The 25036-nt window shown below is 30.9% G+C and overlaps 2 protein-coding genes and 1 non-coding gene across 8 annotated transcripts in view; 2 read left to right on the plus strand and 1 right to left on the minus strand.

Moving 5' to 3' along the window:
* Nucleotides 1–9315, plus strand: part of LOC115879456 (transcriptional enhancer factor TEF-1) — a 297615-nt gene extending 288300 nt beyond the window's left edge. For 4 of the 5 annotated variants that reach the window (XM_030896341.1, XM_030896339.1, XM_030896340.1 and 1 more), the window contains exons 6-10: nt 117–157; nt 2401–2584; nt 3412–3644; nt 5888–6122; nt 8369–9315. In XM_030896341.1, the coding sequence (XP_030752201.1) occupies nt 117–157; nt 2401–2584; nt 3412–3644; nt 5888–6122; nt 8369–8482 (807 nt within the window). In that variant the 3' untranslated portion in view covers nt 8483–9315. The remainder of the gene's footprint in view (nt 1–116; nt 158–2400; nt 2585–3411; nt 3645–5887; nt 6123–8368) is intronic. The other variant, XM_030896344.1, reaches the window with a different exon arrangement.
* Nucleotides 9316–17441: 8126 nt separating this feature from the next.
* The window catches only part of LOC115879370 (forkhead box protein O-like), a 33594-nt gene continuing 25999 nt past the window's right edge, over nt 17442–25036 (minus strand). For both annotated transcript variants that reach the window (XM_030896152.1, XM_030896151.1), the window contains exons 5-8: nt 23198–23360; nt 22160–22291; nt 19028–19133; nt 17442–17693 (exon numbers count right to left, since the gene is read on the minus strand). In XM_030896152.1, coding sequence (XP_030752012.1) covers nt 17515–17693; nt 19028–19133; nt 22160–22291; nt 23198–23360 — 580 coding nt within the window. In that variant the 3' untranslated portion in view covers nt 17442–17514. The remainder of the gene's footprint in view (nt 17694–19027; nt 19134–22159; nt 22292–23197; nt 23361–25036) is intronic.
* Trnag-gcc lies at nt 23463–23533 on the plus strand. Its single transcript has one exon. It is a non-coding gene; the product is annotated as a tRNA-Gly (tRNA).

Below are 25036 nucleotides of genomic sequence, written 5' to 3' on the forward strand. Positions count from 1 at the left end.
TATACATTCATTCGAATATAATTGTTGAAGTGCTTAATTTTTGTTGTGATTTGTACGGTTCTTGTTTAAAGCAGTTTATTGAAAATTTAATAATGTTTATATTTTGTTTATTTCAGCAATTCTGGCAACCTGGCATTCAACCTGGAACGTCACAAGAGTAAGTTTTTTTTATATTTTGGTGTATAACTAACTCCTTTTCGCTTTACAATTTTGTAATACTTTTTGCTAACAATGTTAGTATAATCAATAACTGATTAATTTTGTTTTAACCATTTATTGATGATGCCAAACAACGTGATTAATAAAATTAACTAAAAGAATGAAGTGCTTAAAATGCTTTAAATTTCTTTACTATACTTAGGAAAGTGTTTGAATGTAAAGGTTTCCCATCTGTATCTGTAATATTTCATACAATACATCGTACACATTAAAATTATTAAGATATCGAGTTAAATAAAAATAAAAGGCGATTTTGAATATTGAAAACAAATAACAGAATATAAGTAGTTCAGCTCTATTTTAATTTTATTTTTATTCATTCCTAGGCCTTTATTAAAAACTGAGGATTTCTGTTTTTCTATTCATTTTATTTTTAAATATATATTTTGTTATGTAATAATCTCCTTATGTGAGGTAAAAGTAGACTTTTCTAGTTGTTATATCACTTAACTCTATTTTCAAAATTATAGGATTATTTTATTCGTTTAAAAAAACAAAAATATAGTTTTATTGCTGTTGTTTGTCTAACCTAATACTAGAGTAAGTTATTAAAGCAATGTCCCAAATTTCTTATGCTTTACTCATAACTTTTGGGTGTATGATTCTCATTTTGTATTCCTTTTTTTTTAATTTATGGTTTTTACTTGCTTTTTTTGAAAGTTCAATGGAATCCATGTTATCAAAGTTACTTATCGGTTATTGTTACGAACTATATTTAGTTACATATTGTTGATAACTGGAGATGTGTTTGGGCAGCAGTTGAATATAACATTTAGCTCTTTTTTAAAAAGCTCTTTTTCTAAAGTTGCTATTGGGTCGGTATTTACATCTGTGGAGGTGAATCGCGTAGGGATCTTAATAAGTAGGAGTGAGAAAAATGCGACGGTGTGCTGTTGCGGCGTTGCCACATTTATCGGAGATACAGGTACGCGTTTCCCTGGTCGAAAGACGCTTATTTCTATTTTTTTTTTCGAATATATAACTAGATAAAATCATTAGATATATTTCTGGGCACCTGAGATCGAGTTATAAGAAGAAGATCGACGAAAATCGTAATGGTGTCCATTTTTTTTAATAGTGACAAAACGCCAATAATCGCGGTAACTCAAGCACCACTTTAGATATGGAAACTTTCTTTTTTTATTTTTAAGCTCAGATCTTACACAATATGTTTAAACAAGAAAATTTTAACAGGCTTATTTTTTTACAAAAAAAATTAAAAAACGTGTCCATCAACTTTTAGTGCATGGAAATATTCAGCAATTATGTAACTTTTTTGTTTATAAAGATTTTTTCACATACTGTCCGAAAATCCGAAAAAATTAAAAAAACACACATTCAATTATTTCTAATGGATTTCGAGATATCGATTTTTGAATTCAGATTTCTAGGACCAACTCAAAATTCCACTTATTTTTTCCAAAAGTGGCGAATTTCTGGGCATTTTAGAGTCGTTGTAAAATTTCTAACTTGCATTTAATAATTTACAAGCTATGAGGAAAATTAGAACAATTCGTTAATAAATAAACAAATAAAGTATAATGAGACGTAATTAAATCGTGAAGTTAAACGCATGTTGTACACCTTTTTCTAAAATTCTAAGTACTGGCACTCTGGATTTCAATTTTAATTTTATGTTTATGCGGCGTGACTGTGTCGACCGCGACGAAGCTGCCATATCCCCTTCCACGTCCCTTAACAATATACACAGTTTCTCAGTTTATTTCATACGTTTGGCAACGTTTTTACACTTCTCTCTTTGTTAAGTAGGTACATTATAGATGCATTGTATTATATATATATATGTATTATAGTATACTCTTCTTACATACGGAAATCTCGACCCAAACCCAAACCTTGCTAAGCCTAGTATATTAAGCAACATTTTTGTAGATTAATAATATCTTGGGCAAAATAAAAATGGTTAAAAAAAGTGTCAGAATTCTCAAATACACATCCGGGGTATCAAGTGTTACTTCTCTAATACTCCTACAGTTATTGATTCTTAATAGAATATGGTTTTGATTGCTAATTTTCAAATCGCCTCACTGTATATTTACCTAATACATAATTCAACTTATAATAATAAGAAGACACATTAAAAATTACTTGAAAATAATTAAGTTAATTCTTTGTTGCTACCCATTCCTTATACTCTAAATTATTATCACTTCTTTTCAGTGTTAAACCATTCGCACAGGCAGCCTACCCCGGCGGAAAACCGGCAACGGCGGTTTCGGCGGGAGACGTTGGACCGTTGCAGGCAGCGCCACCTCCCGTCTGGGAAGGCAGAGCCATCGCCACGCACAAACTCAGACTGGTCGAATTTTCGGCGTTCATGGAATCCCAAAGCAGAGAAGAAGCAGTAAGTATTTATACTAGACTATAGGTATATTATAAGGTGGATTTTGACCTATTTCGCAACCTTTCGGATCTATTTTGACCCTCTGATCTATAAATACAATACATTCTCCAGTCGTTTCCTTTTCACAAATTTGGGTACTGAATCTTCCATACAGTCCTTTATTGATGGCTTATCATTGCCTAGTACTAAAAACTAAACATTCGGCAGGGTATCGCACTGACAGAATGTGTTTCTTCTTCTGGCAAGATTTGTTAATTCCATAAGCTCTAAATCACTATAGAACCATTCCTTAAAAAATGTCTATACCTATGTGGCGGATTCATCTCTCCAAAAAATCCTATATGGGTATTTCGCCACTGCAAAAACCATTTAGAACCATTCCTTGTTTAATTCTTTTCGCACCCTTTGAAGCTATACCGTATCGGTAAGTCTTGGATCGGTATTTACATGCCTAGGAGTGAATCGCTATGGCGATCTTGTAAGTCGGAGAAATGCCACTTAATCCGGAGCACTTTATTTCATGCCCACTTTGGATAACACTTGCTCTTCTCTCTTTGTTCAGTATATCTTATTGTACTGAATACATTGCACTTTTAGTACAGACGAGACTGTCTGGAGCACTGGAACCCAAGATGGCGGCCGTTTGGTGTCCGAAGAGCTAAAAGCAGAAAATGATGCCAATAGAATAAGCCAACCATAGATGCAAAACAAGACACTTCTTTACTTTATTAAAGATTTCTTATTCATGAAATTAGGACAATAATATTTATAAAATAAGAATCAAATTCCCAAGTATATCCAGCTAATTATTGTCTTTCATTTTCCAGTATCAAAAGCACCTGTTCGTACACATAGGAGGCCCCGCCCTATCGTACACCGATCCCCTCTTAGAAGCCGTGGATGTCCGACAAATCTACGACAAATTCCCCGAGAAAAAAGGCGGTTTGAAGGAGCTCTACGACAAGGGACCGCAGAACGCCTTCTTTCTGGTCAAGTTCTGGGCCGACCTCAACTCCAACATCCAGGACGAGGCGGGAGCGTTCTACGGAGTCACCAGCTCGTAAGTAAACCAAAAATACAAGTTCGGCTTGAATTTTTGTAAAGGTTATTCTTAAGCATCAACTTTCAATAATAAAAATTACCTAATAAAATAATTTAATAAAATGCTTAATGATTCATGGTTGCAACAACGACGTCCCTTAATCCTGCTGTTAAAACATAACAATTGTTTTTTTTATATGTAAAAACCAGCTGATATGTTTTGACAGCAGGATTTCGGGACATCGTTGCAGCCACCCGAAATGAAATGAATAAATAAATTTAATTAATTTATTTAATGAAATGAATTTGTGAAACTTCTTACTAACAGTTATTGAATTGAAGGATTTAAGGACATATTTGAAAAAGTGTCGTTTGAAATGTTGAAAAATTAGTAAATTAAATGAATATTTTTTTACGCGTAAAAAATAGTTTTTATGCGAAAAAGTGTTTTTTACGCGTAAGTTGTGTTTATTAAATTTTAAATTGAACACCGTGTATATTATTACATTTTTAGTTTCTACGATTAAAATAAAGGTAAATTTAATTAAGGTTTATCATACTTAAACATTACCGTTTTTGAAATATTTGGGTTTTTGTCAAAATTCAGTAATGCTTCATTTCTCTAGGCGTATTTAAGTTTTTAAAACCAAATATTGTACTAAAGTATTTCTATTTAATAAGTTTTGGTTTGCAATTATAATAAATATACTACCTTATAGAGAAAAAAATTATTTTAAATATTCACTAGCTTTAAACGGAAATAACTTGTTTAATTTAAACGGAACACCATGTATGTATTTTATGAGAATCAGGCACATAGTTTAATTGTCGATCAAATTGTATTATACCATTATTTACCTATCTTTTCAAGTTTTTGTAGAAAATGCATTTTCTTATAACTTAGACCTCATTTATCAATATACCCATGGAATATTGACATTTTAGATTATTTTTAAAGATGTAACAAATTTTCAGATATTAATATTTTCGATATATTTTGTTTATTTCATTAAAAAAATAAAAAAAAAACTGTTTAAATATTTGTTAAAGAGGACTAATTAATATGATTCCAGTATTCAAACTACATTAATTGACTGTTTGCGTTGATTAATAATAATTGCTCCAAATACTAAAGAACTGAATTTTGTATGTGTATTAGACAGTGTGGTAAAAAGTAACACCTTAAAAAAATTATTTAATTTTTTGACGAATGCTTATTTATAACAACAGAGACGTTCATTTTCATAACTTATTATTATGTTGATTTTTTATTCAAATCCGCATTTATTTAGAATAATTTATCAACTAACACAGTTAAGTATGTAATTAATGAATATTTGGGCGAAAATAATGGTGGTATATTTAATTAATGGTAAGTATACTCTTTTATAAAGATTTAAATAGTTTTCTTTTTGTTTACAAATGGGCTAGTAATATTATCGTTTTTAGCACCTGTATATTTTGTACATTTGTTGCTTTAAAAACAATCTAAAACGTCAATATGCCATGGATATATTGATAAAGGAGGTCTAAATTATAAGAAAATGCAATTTGTACGAAAACTTGAAGGGATAGGTAAAAAATGGTATAATTAAATGTGATAGACAATTAAATTGTGCATCTGATTCTCCTAAAATATACAGGGTGTTCCATTTAAATTAATCAAGTTATTGCCGTTTAAAGCTAGAAATTATTGAAAATAAATTTTTGGACACTCTGTATAAGGTAGTATTATTTTTATTATTGCAACACAATATCTCATTAATAGATAATTTTCAGTAAATATTTAGTATTAAAAACTTTGATACACTTGGAGAAGGAGCCTTAAATATTTTACTGAAATTTCACAAAAGTGAAAGTATTTCAAAAACGGTAAGGTTTAAGTATGATAAACCTTAATCAAATTTACCTTTATTTTAATCGTAGAAACTAAAAATGTACTAATATACAGGGTGTTCCATTTAAAAAAGTATACAACTTTGATATTTTTTACTCATTTGGGACACACTGTATCTTGTAAAAATATTTTTAAATTGTAGCGCTAATAGCCCTTCAACGAACCCAATACTTACAATCTGTAAAAATCTAATCGTTTAGCTACAATATTTCGTGTCGTATGTGGTGAACAACCCTGTATACATAGTATAAATATAGTGATATATTATGTTTAATGATTAGGATTTAGTTTGAGTATAATTTAGTAACCTTTTATAGTCTCCAAGAGTAAAGAACTATTTCTAACAAGTTATTTTAATTTTCCAGATACGAGAGTAACGAGAATATGACGATAACGTGTTCGACCAAAGTATGTTCGTTCGGCAAACAAGTGGTGGAGAAGGTGGAGACGGAGTACGCTCGGTACGAGAACGGCCGGTTCGTCTACAGAATACACAGGAGCCCCATGTGCGAGTACATGATCAATTTCATCCACAAACTCAAGCACCTACCGGAAAAGTACATGATGAACAGCGTTCTCGAAAATTTCACTATTCTACAGGTCAGTACCTAATAGCCTTGTAAATATATTCTTAAAGTTACTCAACCGGTAGGACAAAATGTGCTGCCAGCTGGTGGACAAATCCTGAAGCTCTAAACGAATGAAACATGTGATTAGGGACGGAGTCAAAAATATCGATTATTTTCGTTATTTTTCTCAGAATAATGTAATAATATAGCACAGATACTGCGGACTTTAATTGCTGATTAAGAAATTTAAACGAAACTTTAATTTTATTGTCGATTGTGGGTTATTTTTGCCTGTTATTTTAAGAATTCTAAACCGTATTAACAAAGAAATTATTATTTCGATATGTTGGTACGTTATTTATAATTTATGATAATGCTAATTACTGTTAATTCGTATTTTAAAAAGTAACATGTAACATACCTACTTTAATTTGATTTGATGCAGATCTATAAAAGAATCATTTGATTCTTAGATTATATTATTCTAAATTGAATGTTTTACGAATTTTACGATAATATTTTTTTGAAAACATAAAACTTTTTACTTTTTTGATTAAATTTCGAAAAAAATATATTTTCAATTTTTAGCCGACCATACCAACAGGTATGGTAGGCTATTAAGATCGGCAAAAAAAAGTTTTTTTAATTTTACTCAAAATGACCTAAATACAAAATATTTTCATGGTGTCGGTCTGTCCGTCTGTAACACGATAACTCAAAAACCGCTAAACCGATTTTAACCAAATTTGGCACAAACATACTGTGGCACCCGATAATCTGGCCATTAGTTTTTGGTGGGCGTGGGTGGTTGGTAAGGGGGTATGGGAGCTCGTCGATTAGTAACCAATTGGCACAGTCCGAAAATTATCGATTTTTATTTTCTGTTTTTATTGGTCGCTTCAAAATTCAGAGTAACAAAAAATATTTTTCAATTTTTAGCCGACCATACCAACAGGTATGGTAGGCTATTAAGATCGGCAAAAAAAAAGTTTTTTTTAATTTTACTCAAAATGACCTAAATACAAAATATTTTCATGGTGTCGGTCTGTCCGTCTGTAACACGATAACTCAAAAACCGCTAAACCGATTTTAACCAAATTTGGCACAAACATACTGTGGCACCCGATAATCTGGCCATTAGTTTTTGGTGGGCGTGGGTGGTTGGTAAGGGGGTATGGGAGCTCGTCGATTAGTAACCAATTGGCACAGTCCGAAAATTATCGATTTTTATTTTCTGTTTTTATTGGTCGCTTCAAAATTCAGAGTAACAAAAAATATTTTTCCGTAGTAAAATACAGAGAAAACGCCCAAGTAGCATTTTCACGACTTGCGACCACATGTTCACTAAACACAACGTTGGATTAGTTACAAAAAATAGTTAGCTCCGTACCTTGGGTATTAAAATAAATGTAAACGTTGTTGTAACGTTGTACCAACGTTGAACTAGTACTACAACAAAGTAAAAGCTTCTGCGACGTCGAATAAACGTTGTCTTGTTACCTTTTTTGCTTAAGTGATCTTTAGGTGATTCGGACAACGTAGTTACAATGTTGGGCAATAAAGAGTTTTCCGACGTCACTTTCAGGACCTATTCCAACGTTATGCAAACGTCGTCTGTTTTACTAATTCCAACGTTGTTTAAATTTCCTTATTCTTACGTTGGTAGGACGTCGAGCCATTACCTTTTTGCAACTGTATTGAACCATAACCTTAAATCTTAAATTTTCACTTCATTGTTCTGTTCAGTTAGACAGTTCAGTGCTGTTTTTGTTTTTATAAAAAAAACTTAATTAAAATGGGACGTAAGAAAGGCACATATAAAACTAAATTTAAATATACATCGACATATTACCGATACTTTATAAGCCCCTCGTTTATTTAGAATATAGAGGGCGACACAAGCTAGACTCTAGAATGACTAAATTAGGCAATCTTGCGACTAGTATATTGTTAACCTACGACTACCTGTTAAGGCTGAACTGCGACTTTATTAGTCCAGTATGCGACTACTCGAACTACTCCATCTTAATCTCCAAAACAACAAAGTGAAAGCCGCCATTTTGTTGAATAAGAAAATGTTTCGTTCCTAAAATAGTAATTCCTGCTTTTTGAATACATTAACTTGAAGTCACCCAGTGTAGATATTTATCTAAGAATAGAGTTTTACTGGCTTTGAATATTATACGGCGGAAAATTGTCATTACTGTTGGAGCTTAAGTAATTTTTGAAATTTTCTTTCTTTGTTTGTACTAAAAATAATAATTTAACCTTTTCCAGGTGGTGAGCAATAGGGACACCCAAGAAACGCTACTGTGTACCGCTTATGTGTTTGAAGTGTCGACATCCGAACACGGGGCACAACACCATATCTACAGGCTAGTGAAAGACTAGCCCGAGCGTGGGATCGTGCTCGCATCCCTTCACTTCAGTGCCTACACATCCACAATACTAGTATTAATCGGTTACTTTGGACAGTAGCTAAGAGAGAAAATTGTGTACTACGAACAGAAATTTTTGCCATGTTTTCCTCCTTCACGGGTACTAAAACATTCTGAACATACTCTACTAACTTAATAATTGTTTTTTTACATAGAACATGTGTTTAGTACGTGTTGACTTTATAAATATCTAATATCAAAATAGTAAGAATCCATTCAGGTTTTAAGAAATGTATATACTATATTATATAGCACTTTTTTAACATGATTCAATAGGCTCTTAAAGTTTCCATTAGTAATTGCTGATAATAAAATTTATATACAGGGTAATAATTTGTAAAGTAGCAATCAAAATATTTTTTATAAAAAAAATATTGTCAGTAAGATCTTTTGACTGCCTGACATCGTAGAGGGTAGGTAACCAATTTTTTTTAGTAGGAATCTACTTTGTGTGACACAAGTTTGTTGTTTTATTTTTACAGTTTAAAAGTAAACATTTTTTAAATCTGGCATTTTTTATTTAAGTTTTGTCATAAAAATTCAAGATCTTTTAATTTTAATTAAGATCTTCCTAAAAGTATTTTTTTGGACTAACAAATATTTCCAAGCCAAGATGTCACTCTGTATATTGATTTTTATTACATTCACATTTGGTATCAACTGTTTGATGTCCAAACATAAAAATTTTGACATAAAACTGTTAGTACGAGAGCTAACAACGTCGGAAAAACAAGTATTTTTTTTTTAGTCTGGCTCTTTGATATATCTTTTACTATGCTCTCTACAACAGCATGCGGCCCGTCTGGCTGCCGGTAAACGTTGCGTAACCTACTGCGCATTGAAAGAAGATCCTATATTTTAATTAGTCCTTTAAATTTTAGTATTGAATATAAATCGAACATGTCTCTATAGCGCAGTGCGTAGAGTTTCCAACCACGAACCGATGATTCAGAGTTCGAATCCGGGTCAGGTCAAAGACTTTTTTATTTTATTTTCGTTGACATTCTGATAGTAAAGTATTAAATATTTCTTTTTTTTTTGAACCACCAACTATTTAATACTTTACTATCAGAATATAAACGAAAATAAAATAAAAAGTCTTTGTCATGACCCGGATTCGAACTCTGAATCATCGGTTCGTGGTCGGAATCTCTACGCACTGCGCTATGGAGACACGTTCGATTTATATTCACTACTAGAATTTATAGAACTAAATTAATAAAAAATATAGGATCTTCTTCCGATGCGCTGTAGTGAACGCAACGGGTATCGGCAGCCAGACGTGCCGCATCCTGATCCAGAGAGTATAGTAAAAGATATATCAAAGAGCCAGACGTCTTAAAATACTTTCTCGAAAACGTTGTTAGCTCTTACACTATGTATACTTAGGGTGCACCAAAAAAAATCAATATTTTTTTAGTTACCGTGAAAATATCGTTTAGGACGACGAAAAAAAATTCTGGTGAAGTTGAATTTTCACTTAATCGACTCGTTTGAAAGTTATTGAAGGTAAAAATTCAACTTCAAATCATATATGATACCTTCCAGATTTTTTTATCGTCCTGAACGATACTTTCACGGTAACTAAAAAGGAAATATATTTTTTTGGTACACCCTACTGAATACATAATATATATTATTATTATATGTATTACAAGAATTCTATACCTGAAAGGAACGAAAATTTTCATTATTTAAAATATCGGCGTTATCTAAAAAAAATTCTATTGGAAATATAATATGTTGGTATTGCTTTTATTTGTCATAAAGAATTCCAACTATGTAGAAAAGAACAGTTGTTTTAAACTGGTTTTCATCAATTTTTAGTGAGTGATTTTTTATCTAGATTATTTGGTGTTTTTTATTTATTTTAATTATGCTATTAAATTGTATTTATATAAAATTACAAGGCAAAGAGACATATGAACAAATTAAAATCTGTTCTTGTTTAGTTAAATCATCATTGAAAGAAACTTTAAATTTAATTTGTACAAAAGTAAATTTGATTGCTAATGAGACACAATCCTAAAACATACTACTCTAACTGGATAATTAATAAAACTACTTTATTTTAACATAAAAAATATTAAAATTGTCAACCGTACTTGCAAAAAGTTATAATAACAATAATAAAATTTTTGAACTGAAATTCTTTAAAATACTTCATAAAGTTAGAATTAAATCAGATGTTTTAGTATACCCCTAATTGTCTATTATTGTAAAATTTCTCGTTTTTTACGATTTTGTTGACCCTCTAGAATAAGTTTAAGTTGAAACACAGTTTCTTATATCCCTTGAGTTGTGACAACCGTTCTCTGATTCATTTTGGGCGAGAGGAAAATTGTATATAATTTATTTATACTAGATTTTATAATCTTAATATTTTCTTCTTAGTTTAGAATAATAGTCTTGTTTATTTAGACATCTTTAGGAATGTGTCAAAAACCAAATAAATGAAGACTTCTTGCCAATAACTGTAATTTTGGACATATTAATGTTCAAAAAATCAAACATAATATATAAAAAAAGGAAAATGTATGTGCAATAAAATAGTTTACAGTTATAATCATTAATTTGTCATATTCTAAACATATTATATATTTTTATTTTTACAAATATATTTTCTTGTCGCCCAAAATCCTTAAATATGCATACATATTTATATTTTCGTTTTTATTATGATAGTTTACTACACTTTAATTTTGTCAATTTGTTTTAGACTTAAGTTAGTTCCCAAATACGCACAACTACTTTTGATTGACTTTTCTACATCTTTTTATCATTTAAAAACTCTAATTTTGGTACTTAATTTTTTCGATAAAAGATTGATTTAAATTTCAAAGAACTACTAAGTTAAATGAAGAAAGATTTTAGGTTATATTCGAGTTTTTGTAAGTTTAATTATAAAATATTTATTTTATTTTTTTCTCCTGATGTTTTCTTTGGGAAGTACTGATTACAAAAAGAAATGACATAAGTTATTTTGTTCTTTTTCTACGTCTGCTTAACAATACTTGCAATATTTTTTAAGAGAAACAGTTCAGAATTTGATTTTCTATCAAACAAATACGTTTTTTTTTTACTTTTCGAAAATTATATTTACTTAAAAAAATAAAGAAAAAGAAGAAATCAAGTTGTGAGCTGAGAGAAGTTTAAGTTAAGGCAAAGAATTTATTTAGGTTTAAAAACGATAATTTTAAGGGTTTGCTCTTTGTGATGATAATTTGTAACATTTTATATGTATAAAAAAATATGATTATAGATTTTATGGCGAGATTTGAAAGAAACATGATAAAAATACTTAGTATTTTTATTTTTTTATATATAATTTTAGTTTTGCTTCCTGATTGGCTTACATTTAAACCAGACGTATTTGAGATTAGTATTTTGTAATATTAATATGAAATATCATTATATTGTTGGTGATATTTGGTATATCTGCTATATTTAGAGTTTTTACTCATTTTTATAACAATATTGAAATAACTTATTTTTTGTATAATAATTTATTTAAATATTTATAATACATGTACAGGGTGTCTCAAATTTAGAGCCTCGTTATTATGATCATGGAAACTAGAAGAGATATAAGGTCAACTCAACTTTTATCTCTTTTTAATACATTTTATTTTCCCTTAAGCTGTCTACATCACTGTCTTACACGTTAAAATCTAGATCACGCAGTTTCGATGACCAGATCGGTATATACAGATATAACAAAATAAGTCGAACAGAAAAAATATCAATAAAAATGTGAAATTTATTTTGTTATATCGATTCAAATGGAGTATTAAATTAAAAATCTTCGGATTTATTCGGGATTTTTGAACGTTGCCATTTTGATAGTATGCAGTATCAAATTATATTGCAGTATATAAACATATTGCAGTATCAAATTGCGAATCGTCTTATCGGTTCTAGTTTCCGATATCCAAATAATGAGGCTCTACATTTGGGACACCCTGTATATTAAAAGAACTAAATATCACCAATAACCAAAGTCGTGCAATGGATGAAATAAAATCTCTTATTAGTCTAAAGTATTTAAAATAAATGGAAAATATGAAAAACCAGGTGGCAATGATTTTTGATCTCTAATATTTGAAAAAATAAAGATTTATTTTGATGATATCGGTAGCTCCTTAATTTTAATATGTTAGTATATTTTTTTTTAATTTAGGACTCTTCTTAACATGTATTTTATTTCTTTTTCTCTGACACATAATAATATCTTCTGTGAAGATATGTATTTGTAAGTATGAAGAATTTATTGAGTAGAAATTTCAGTATTTTTTTTGAAAAATGTATCAAAATTAATGGGACTTCTATGAACAATAACTAATATTAAAAGAATCTATATTTTATCGACTAAATGATGTGTGTCAGTGTACAAAAATTTTTCAAAAAGTATGTAAATATAAATGATAAATCTACATTTTCTATCCAAAATCAAAAAAATGTGGCGGCTATCGTTTTTTTTTGTTAAATAATTGTACTTTTTTAGTTCGCAATTTTAAAATATCTCGGGTATGTTTACTGAATTCAAAATTTACATTCAAAAATACGTGTAATTATTTTTATTATTGATTAATCGGTAAACACACCTTGGTTAATTTAACCATTACATGAAACAAATACAAAACGAATATATTTCTATATTATCTTCAAGATGGTCTTCTAAAAAAAGTGTGCTATAAAGAAAAAGTATGAATTTCGAGTTCATATCTATGAATGCCATATCAAAAGGTATATAAAATTTAATGCATCTTTTTGCGCTCTGTATGTTGTACAGTATTTTAAAAATCATGTTTATAATTTGTATGGAAATTATAAAAAATGATAAATAAAAGATCTAGTTTTATTTGTGTAACCCTGTAAACCTCCAACATATTATAATTGAAGAGTATAGAAATACCAAATACCATACCGGCATGTCCTAACAAAAGTTACAAGTTCCAAGCGAAAGCGTATATTTTTCATGTAGGTATATTATACAGGGTGTCATTGAACTGGTGTAAAAAATCATAGGGTGATGGTAAAAAAAAGTATAGGGCGGAAAATGCATATTAAGGGAGTTAGGTGCACTTAAATGGTGAATTTAAAAAACGGTTGTTTGGAAATTGCAGGCTTAAAAAACGAGATAAAATTTCGAAAAAAATGCTCTGCCATAAATTTTGACCCTAAATTAAATGGTGATACTGAAAAATTATTTGGAAAAGCGGAAAGGGTAGTTTTTGCAAGGGTAAGGGGTTGGTTCGTCAATAACTTTTTTGATGTTATTTTTTTGCAACGGTTAATCAACATAAACTTATGAAAGTTATGGCGGTTCAAAAGTAACCAAGTAGTTATCAAATAATTAATTAAAAAATCAAAATTTCATGATTTTTAAAACATCTTATTAGCTTTAAAAAACGAAATAATCCACTAGATTTCTACTTCTGGGGCCACTTGAAAGCTTTGGTTTACTCAGTGCCGATTAATACTGAAGAGCAACTACGGCAACGCATTATTGACTGTTCCAATCAAATTTGGACAATACCAAGGATATTCCAGAAGGTACGCATATCTTGGAGCAGATGTCTGCATTGAAATGAATGGTGGTCACTTTAAACTTTACTATGAATGAATTAAGGAATGCATTATTTTAATAAGGAATTTTGATAATTGGTTTATTTCGTTTTTAAAGCAATAAGATGTTTACAGTTGAGGGTTGGAACCTTTGGTGTTACACAGCAAAATAAAAACACTAAATCATCACAATACACCAAAACACTTTTACTTTTACACTGGACGCGCGTTTCGCTAACCATGTTAGCATCATCAGCAGATGATTATAAACTAAAGTACAATCTACAAGTTGAGCGTTTATATACTCGCCCAATGGGCACCGAGTGGGCGTGGCAAAATCTAGCCAACTGAGCGTAATAGTTAGATTTCCGCCACTAGAGTAGTAGGAACAAAGAACTTAAAGGAATTGGACCGTTGACTCTGTTCATACTATCTTTACATTTATTAATTCTGATGCTTTCATATGCATTTAATTGCCTGTAATTTGAGACTTGTTTAATTAATTTTAAATTATTAAGATCTATACAATGTTCATTATCAACAATATGTTCGGCAACGCAAGATTTATCCGGTCTACCATATCTTATCTGAGCTAAATGTTCTTTAAATCTAGTTAATATTGATCTTCTAGTTTGCCCAACATATTTCTGATTACAATCTTTACAAGAAATTTCATAAATACCCGACCTTTCCAGTGGAGGTGTTCTATCTTTTGGATTACCTAATAATTGTTGTAATTTATTATTAGCACTATACACAAGTTTATAATTGACATTCTTAAAAATCATGAAATTTTGATTTTCCAATTAATTATTTAATAACTACTTGGTTACTTTTGAACCGCCATAACTTTCATAAGTTTATGTTGATTAACCAGTTAGCAACCCATCAGAGCAAACTCTTTGCCTTCAATTTTCTCGAAAACCATCGCTCTGGGCGATGTACAACAAGAGTACTTTTTTTATAGGAAAAAGTATGTAGTTTTGTGTATGTATGGGTTCCCCTGTATGGGTTCGTGCATATGGGTTATCACTGGAATATTAAAAAAAAAACATGTGCGCCACTGACTTATTTCTTTTCACATCAAAATTGTGGGGATCGTTTAATGCCAATGTAATAACAGTTATCTCTTAATATTTTGTCGAATTCGTGGCATTTATTGTAACTTTTACCCTCAAAGTTTCATCCCAATCACTAAAAGTACTTGAAAGAAAATTATAATGTATCGAAAGATTATTAAGAGTTTAACACCCTGTAGCTACGAAACAAAAGCAGAATTGGACCTATGTTGATATGAAAAATAAATCTTATTTTTACTTAAGGAATCCCCGAATCCCCCCATGAGAGATGGCACATGTTCTTTGAAACACCCTGTAGAGTATCATTTTTTCTGATAGATTTTTCCAAGCCAACTTCAACTGGAATTTTTTTTTTCGATCGTATGGTAGTAGCAGGTTATTGATTTTAACTACCGTAAAATGGGGGGAATAGAAACATAGTGGTGAATAGAAACAAAATTTCTGAAAAAAATCAAATCACGATTAAAAACATTCAAAGTAAAAAGAGTCGACATATCTAATTTTTCTATCATTGGTAATACACTTTGAAAAAGAAGACTAAGAAAGGAGCATATCAAAAATCTTAGGTACACCGCGATGGGCCTCAAATATGGCCGACTTAAAATCCGGTTTATCAGTGTCGTTCTAATTTTATTTAAAAAATGTAACACTATGATGTAGGGTAGACGTGGGGTAGACTCAATAATTTGTTGTTTTATTTTACGTTGTGAATAAATGTTGGTAGTTATTAAAATTGTTATAAAAATATATAATTCTAATAAAAATAGATAAGTTATAATAAGTATTTATTAACACAAACATCCGATACGCTACTGAAGCAGGTAAGTCAAATTAACGTATCTAAATTCTTTGACATCTAATCTTTGACAAGTAATAAATAAAAGCTAAAATGCAGGAAAAATATATAATTTAGTTAATTTAAGTGAATTTCATAAATGATCGGTTTACTACACGTATGTATATTATATAGTCACTTACTAGCGAAAAGTTGTTCCATTATTTCACTCAATTTTTGCCGAGATCTACCGCACGCTACACAACCAACTATTTTAGAGTCTTTTTCGACAAATCGCGATAGTGTCACTGTTAATTTAAGTGCTGACACAATTTCCATCTAGATTTACTACCTTTATACAACTATCAGTAGTAGAATAAATAATAAATAACATAAAATAAGCTCCGTAAAGACTGACAAATCCACAAAATTTCAAATCAAATTCAAATGTGTCAAATGAATCGTCAAACAGAACTGTCAAGGATCCCCACCCTAGAGAGCTTTTATGGTGGCTTTTCCGCCCACCATGCATGAATATATGGATAGCATTATGCTCCTTCCTTAGTCTTCTTATTCAAAGGTAATACACAATAAAATATAAAAACTATATTTTTATCTGTGGCAGCACTGTTTCTGTCAATCAGCTGATCAATAAATGTGAGATCGATTTATCACCTATTTTGTATGGCGCGAAAACTTTATAAATAAAATATTTATTTTTAAAGTAATACATAAGCTGGTACATGTAAGTTGTTATATTATATGTATTGTTAATTATTGTTAAACCTACTTAAATATGTAATAATCTACTGTTTTTAATCACCTTGTTGGAAATAGAATAGATAAAAACCTTAACATCAATGTGTATTTCTATTCTCCCGAATAGCAGGTGAATAGAAACACAAATGTTATTTTTATTTAATATTTATATGCATATTTTTCAAAAATCAAATTATATGTATACGCAAAGAACAAACAAAGACCCATGTTTTAAAATATTCGGGAAAATAATACCACATTTTTATCAACCGGTATATCGCTAATAGCCTACGAAACTGTTTCTATTCACCCCATTTTACGGTACCTCTGAAATAAAATACTTTTTGTTTCTAAATTTTACGTTTATTTTATTAATGCACATTTTTTCTAATCTAATTACAAACAAACTTACTATTTCATTTATGGAAGAAATAGAAAAATATTAAATCCAACTGTATATAAATTTCAAATATGTACAATAAGGCTTTCGCCTCATACTCTATCTTACGTTTTAAGACACGACATTCCTCTGATTATTTATTAGTACTTTGAGAAAAAGAGAGAAAATGAAAATGTTTTTACTATTTTAAAAGAAAATCGTTTAAAGGAAAATTAAATAACTTTAGTTAGAAGCACAGAGAACTCTGAAATTCTCATGAGACCATACTGTAAATTAATTATTATAGACTCGACAAATAAAGTAATATTTGCACTTAAAGTATATTAAGATTTCTTAAAACGTTTATATTCACTTAAAATATCGTTATAATAAGGTTATAAATCGTTCCTCGCGTACTATCTATACTACTCCTTCAGCCCGTAGTACTCCAGGGACATTTCGTCGTAGATTCCCTCTTCGGCGACCTCCGCTTCGGCCAGACTTAGTCCCAGTTGATTGGGGTTGATGTCGGTTATGAAGAAATCGCTGCCCAATCCGCATTCGTTAACTAGTTCCTGTTTGGATACGGGTGGTGAGAGGAAATCTGAAAAAAGCAATGTTAAAAACTGTTGAAACCAATGTTATACGGGGTGTTTCAAAAAATATGTGCCATCTTTCGTGGGGAGATTCCTCACGTAAAAAAAGATTTATTTTTCATATCAACATAGGTCCGATTCTGCTTTGTTTCATAGCTACAGGGTGTTAAAATATTAATAATCTCTTTTATCGATTTATTATAATTTTCTTCCTAGTACTCTAAGGGATTCGAATGAAATTTTGGGGGTAAAAGTTACTATAAGTGACACATATTTTAATGCTAAAAATGTGTCGATAAATTCACCAGGGACGTGCATATAATTTATAACTGGGATATTTTTCAGAAAAAAAACATGTGCGTCATTTAAAAGTTAGGTATCTCTTTATATTTTGTACGAATTTGGCCTTCTTGGTGAGATAAAGGCAATTTTATTAATCACAATGTATATACAAAATTAATAAATTATATATTTTACCTAATTTATTGTTAAATATCACTGCACTATTAGTTATTATTACTATTAGTCCGACATACAGCAATTTTAGATAAAAAATAATGATATTTAAAATAATTACAAAAAACCTAATTTTAAAAAAGTTTAACATCTTGTAACTCTAGAACTATGCATTTCCATATCCATGTTTATAGGAACTTTTTTTCATATTTTTTTGATGAGGAATCAATGAGTACTTATTTAAAACTTTTGCAAGTTAATGATATTAAATTTTTTTAAAGGTTGCTATTAGACTTGGACAAGGCAAATTAATAAAATTGCGTTTATCTCATTAAGGAGGCCGAAATCGACAAAATATCAAGACAACTTTTAATCGGCATTAAACTGCTTACACTATTTCGCTAACAAAAAAAGTCAGTGGCATACATGTTTTTTTTTAGAAAAATATTTCAGTGATAACACATATGCACGTCACTGGTGAATATGTCGACACTTTTTTAGATTTAAAATATTTTATGCATTTATAGAAACTTTTCCCTCAAAATTTAATTCGAATTACTAAGAGAGGAAGAAAATTATAATAAATCGAAAATATATTTTTATTAAGACTTTAACACCCTGTAACTACGGAACAAGGCAGAATCGGACCTATGTTGATATGAAAAATAAATCGTAATTTTATGTGAGGAATCTTCCCACGAGAGATAGCACATGTTTATTGAAACACCCTGTAGAGAGATTAGGCAAAAAAAATGGGTAACTGAGCTTCTCTCGTTATCTTAATAGAAACTTTGGCTTTACTGTAGGTAAATATAATTTTGTATCGATTTGTATTTTCAAAATCATTTTTTGAAATAACTTTAAAATTAAAATTAATTTGTTTTACCTTCCAGTCCAGTAGTACTTTCAGGTATGTTGATAAATTCCACGTGGATATCTTCGTTTTGTTGAATCTGATTTGTCGTCGGTAATGTGTTTTGTGTTTCCGGTTGCTAGAGAAAAATATGAGAGCATATCAATATTGAACAAAAGACTAATAAGGTAGTTAAATAAATAGAGGCAGAATGTAGAATGAAGGGGGGGGGAGGTAATCACCGCGACCTTAAAGATCTATTGTGTCCCCCTTTCTTGAGTTATAACTCATCATCTAGTCTATCACTCGTCATACATGGAGATCTTCCTGTTGTAGGGGGGACAGGATGTTTCACGTCCTCCTCTGACAACAAAACTGTTCATGCTCCGAGGAGTGGACATCTACCTCTTACGAGGATATACACTCCGTATCCTTCGCAGTCGAGGAACTTGTCTCCGGCTGAGGTACCCTTGAGGTGGAGGCCGGAGGATCTGTCCACCACATTTTCTCCACCTCTTTAACTTGGTCTCTCCTTAGATTTGATACCGGTGTTGTCCCGGATCTATAATAGAGAATATATCTCTCTTTCTCTATTGCCTCCTTGAATTTGAGGTCAATTCCTATTGTGAGGACCTGATGGCTCCCTTCCTCGAATTGATGACTCGCCAACTTGATGCCCTTACATTGGAGTTCTGACAAAACTGGTGATACTCCCAAGACTTAAATAGAGGTCAACTGGGGTGTATATCAAATTGGTAAAAAATGATGTAAAATATAATTCCAGTAAACCAATTTGATGTAGACCCAAGAGATCGGTTACCTGCATGATATATAGCCAGATATGTTATTAAATAACATTAGATAATTAAACAATTAAAATATAACGCAGGTCACCGAAGTTCGATTTCCTCATGATCACGGGAAATAGGAAGATATAAAAGGAGTATGCTGAAGAGAGCGGGACAGTGGATGGTCAGTTCATAGTAAGTTAATAGTCAAACAGTTAATCAGTAGGGATAGACGGTAAATTAGTGAGATAGTTGAGAACTCAGCAGTCAGCCAGGGAAGATGTCGTTTTAAGTACCTCAATGAACGAATTATCCCGGCATACTCTGTAAGTCCTGGCAAACAACTGTTCTTCATACTTCCGTAAACTATTGTATATTTTTGCACAACAAATGTATATTTTTCTAATGGTGGTTTTAATCGAAGGAGAGATCCTGGTCTAAGCGATCCTACCGAACAACCCCCAAGCGATGTCGCTACAATACACCGCAAGAGTTAGTCGGTCCACTTCTGCAGAGCACCGCATGTAAAAGTAAGGATGACGAGAATGCAATGGGTTGTATCCTGGCTTGGTGTCCTGGTACCCCAAGGTTGAGACAAGTAGAGTTAGCTAATCTTCTATCTAGTCACGCATCCCTTATTTGTTCCTCTTGGGCCGGACAAGACAGTGAGCATGGACCCAACCAAAATGCCAGAGGGGATTCCCAACAAGGTCTCACATCTCCTGTCTATCGGACAAAAGTAGAGCAACAAAGTTCATTTTTATTCACGTTTGAATAAAAAAAACTATTAGGTTGTGATTTTCGGCTATGTTTACTAACACACTATCCTTACACTAAAAGTGATATTTTACAAAATTTTGGTGTACTTTTAATCAGTTTAAAAATGGTAAATAATAATGATTATAAAAATTGATGAGAATGGGGGCGACAAAAGTAGAGCAACAAATTGTATTTAACAGATTTTATTGTGTCTTATATTTCAACAAAAAAAAATATTTAACACATATAACAACAATAATAATTGAAAGTAATACATTAGTAATTGATAGAATATTCATTATTATTAATAACTTGCTGACAACGGCGCGGCATTGAAGCAATCAACTTCTGAATGGCATTTTCGGGAGGATTTGTCCAAACTCCATTAATTTTTTCTATCAAGGATTGTTTATTTGGAAACATTTGGGTACGAATACGTCGTTCTACTTCTTCCCAGAGATTTTCAATGCGTTTAAGGTCTGGGGATTGTGCTGGCCATTGCAAAACTCGAACGTCATTTTCCCTAAACCACTGTTGGACAACTTGTGAAGAGTGTTTTGGATCGTTGTCCTGTTGAAAAATAAAGCAGTGGCATTTCCCATTCTGCATAAGGAAGCATAACATTCTGCATTTCCCTATAAACAAATCGGTCCATCATGTTATTAATAAAGTGTATTGGGCCTACATCCCATTTCATGAGAAACAATCCCATAAAAATAGGCTGCCTTTACCGTGTTTAATTGTAGGTGTTACGTATTTAGGATTAAACCTTGTATTGATTGGTCGCCTCACACGTCTCATTCCATCAGAATTGAATATTTTGTAGCGCGTTTCATTACTGAACAGAACTTTTTTCCAGTCATTGACGGTCCAGTTTAAATGTCGACGTGCAAATGCCAACCTTGCTGCTCTATTTCTTTCCGAAGCTAACGGCTTTTTAGCTGGACGTCTACTAAATAACTTTGCATCTACTAATCTTCTTTGTTCCCTGTTCGTATACCAACCGTAATTAATAATTCTAGGTGCAGATTTCCAAGGATCATTTTGAGCATATCTTTTGATGCGTCTGTCGGTCATTACTGTTTTTTTCTTTGGCCTTCCCGATTTTGGCAACTTTTCTAAGTGTCCCCTGTCATTATACGATGAAATTATTTTAGATACACTGTACCGGGGTAACACAAACTGTCTTGAAATATCAGCTTGTTTATTACCTTCCATGAATGCATTCACAACTCTTTGCTTTAAGTCTTTTGAAATTGGAATTCCTCTTGGCATGTCTAATTCAGCATAGAAATGTTTAAAAATACATAAAATATATCTCGCACAATTATTTTGGCCTTTACTTTTGCTGAAACCCTTCTATGGAATGAATTATGTCGCTCTACTTTTGACGCTTTACTATTAAACATTTAAAACTAAATATCAAAATAAATTAATTTGTTTTGTTAGTAAAAATCTTGGATACTCATAGCCTGCTTCGTAGTTTTTAAATTTATTGCATTTGGATACATTATCATGCATGTATAATTAAAAAATCGCGATTTGCAAATATTTCCCGAAGTGTCGCTCTACTTTTGTCCGATAGTGTATACTTAATATAGGTACTTTTAATACTTACTATATTTTGAGTTTGCTGAATTTCGCCCAAGATACTTTGTGTAGCAACCTGCAATTCTTTATCAAAAGCATCTTCTTCCGGTGGTTTGGTATTCTTTTGAGATATTCTTATAAAATCATTTATACGTTGTCTCTAAAATGAATAACAATAATTTAGTATACTATGTTATACTGTTATAGGTACAGAATATTAATGTTATTATATTCGGAATGATCTGAAAAAGTTCATCTAAGTATATCAGGTTTCCCGGTTAAAATATTAGTTTTACGATATACAGGGTGTTGTCAGAAATAAGTGCAAGTATTTTAACTGGTTCAACCTCAGAAACACGCATATGAGGTTTTTTTCGCAAAAAAAATTTTTTGAAAATTCCAAATTTTTTGAAAGATTTTTTATTAGTTTTTATTAAAGTTATTATTATATGGATTTTTTTTAGTTCTTAGTTAAAAAACATAATTTCTTGATAATATGGCAACATAGGTATTAGATTAAATTTACAAGAAAGAAAATCCAGGAAAGACCCAGTGGTTTTCAAATTTTTAGCAAAAAATCATTTTTTGGAAATTTTCAAAGTAAAATAACTCCGTTATTTTGGACTTATTTGAAATACGATGAAGAGAAAATATGTTTTTTTTAGATCTACCATCACCCCTTAAAATACTTGCACTTATTTCTGGGACACCAGGTATATGATCAAAAAAAGGCGTCAACGATGGCTATAAAATGAAGATCGCTTGCAGAAACAAGGCGAGAAATATATTTTTATTTTAAAACTTTTAATTAATTATTTTCTACTACTCTATATTTTCAAAAAGCAGAAAATTTCTCAGTAATTATCTACCCTTTGTCCAACTTTGCTTCAGCTTCCAACTTTGAAGATACGTTCGACTATGATTTCAAAATATTAAAAAAATGATTGTGCGCTCATCAGTATCTGCCACATTTTTAGGTTTTTCCCTCAAACGGGAAACCCAAATTAAATGAAGTATCTGGATCACCGTGTAAAACATTTTATAATAAATACTCAAAAATGCGTACCATTTGCCATGTTTTGTGTTCATCCTTCTGAGCAATGGTCCATAGATGTCCGGCGCCATGAATGGCCTTTCCACCTTTTCGAAAATGAGGATTAATGGAAAGATTGTGGCGGACGGAATTCTTCCATCGGTCGTCGTTTGCTTTGTAGAAAGGGAAATGTTCGCTAAAAGAGAAAGGTAATATGTGTAATTATTATAGTCAAAAAGTAGGTATAAAAATCGCAATACTACGGTTTAAATATGGTGTTTTAGAACTAGTTATCATAGCATCGGTGGTTCAGTGGTAGAATGCTCGCCTGCCACGCGGGCGGCCCGGGTTCGATTCCCGGCCGATGCAGCACTTTTTTCATTTTTATTTTTGATATATGTAGGATCTGCAATATTTTTATTGCTTTATTTAATGATCGAAAATATAAAAAAGACTGGTTTTAGAATTACACCCTAAATAATAATAAACCATGCACTTATTCTGTAGCGATGAGTGAGTCCCAATCATTTAATATAATAATTTAGAAAAAAATATAATAGGCAAACTAAATTTTGTACTTAATTGTTCTGTATTTGTTATGAACAAATAGAATTATTTAATCAAAGTTCCATATTTTCTATATGAATCTATACCGGGTGCGTCTCAAAAGTGGGTCACCCCTATAATTTTTTTAGATAAAAAACGAGATTTGGTATGTTAAAAAATTACTAAAACTTTTGATTTTTTAATGGCATCCTCGGTATTTTTCACTTTATTTAATAGAAAATGACACTCTGAAGAATGACATAATAATATCATATGTCAACGTTTGATATATTCGTATTTTGACATATTATATGCACATATTTGAAATTATTGTAACATAAGGTTCATAACGACAACCCAGTGAGCAAAGTTTTGTCACATTTAGGGAACAGTTATACAGGGTGTTTCAAAACAAATGCGAAAAACTTTGGGGGGTGATTCCTTGTTCAAAATAAAGGATAGTTTGCTTTATAAACGTTGGGTCAAAAGTCAACCATTAGGGAGATATCGCGGTACAAAGATGGCGGAAAAATAATGTTTTTATGTTTTATCTTGAAAACGAAAAGAGATAGACTAATGAAATTTTATGGAAGCATTACTGTTATGAAAACGCACTTTCTGGTAATTTTTTCACTTTTTTAAAATGAGTGGAAGGGGTTGAAATAAACTACCCCTATAATTCTTGTTAACAAAATTTAAAGAAAAATCTTATCAAACACATACAAAAAAATTAATTTGGATAGTTTAGTTTGTTTAGAAACTTTTTTATCTCTTGTGTTTTTTTGATAAAACTCACCGATTTGAAATTAAAAAATAAAATGTAAAGCATTACATGCCAGGTCAAAAAACATTTTTTGATAAAGAATCTAGTGGGCTGCTGTAATTTTTTTAGGAAAAAATCTAGTCGGCCGCTGTTACTTTTCAGGATGTTCTTAATATTATTTTATTTGACATTACTCTATTGCAATAAGTTATTATCTAGATGATTATTATTATCGTTATTATCACTAGATTCTTAATCTAAAAATGTTTTTTGTCCTGACATGTAATGCTTTACATTTTATTTTTTAATTTCAAATCGGTGAGTTTTATCAAAAAAATACAAGAGATAAAAAAGTTTCTAAACAAACTAAACTATCCAAATTATTTTTTTTGCATGTGTTTGATAAGATTTTTCTTTAAATTTCGTTAACAAGAATGATAGGGGTAGTTTATTTCAACCCCTTCCACTCATTTTAAAAAGTGAAAAAATTACCAGAAAGTGTGTTTTCATAACAGCAATGCTTCCATAAAATTTCATTAGTCTATCTCTTTTCGTTTTCAAGA

This window comes from Sitophilus oryzae, unplaced genomic scaffold (genome assembly GCF_002938485.1).
Source record: "Sitophilus oryzae breed Bouriz unplaced genomic scaffold, Soryzae_2.0 scaffold_1576_pilon_pilon, whole genome shotgun sequence".
Taxonomy (NCBI): domain Eukaryota; kingdom Metazoa; phylum Arthropoda; class Insecta; order Coleoptera; family Curculionidae; genus Sitophilus; species Sitophilus oryzae.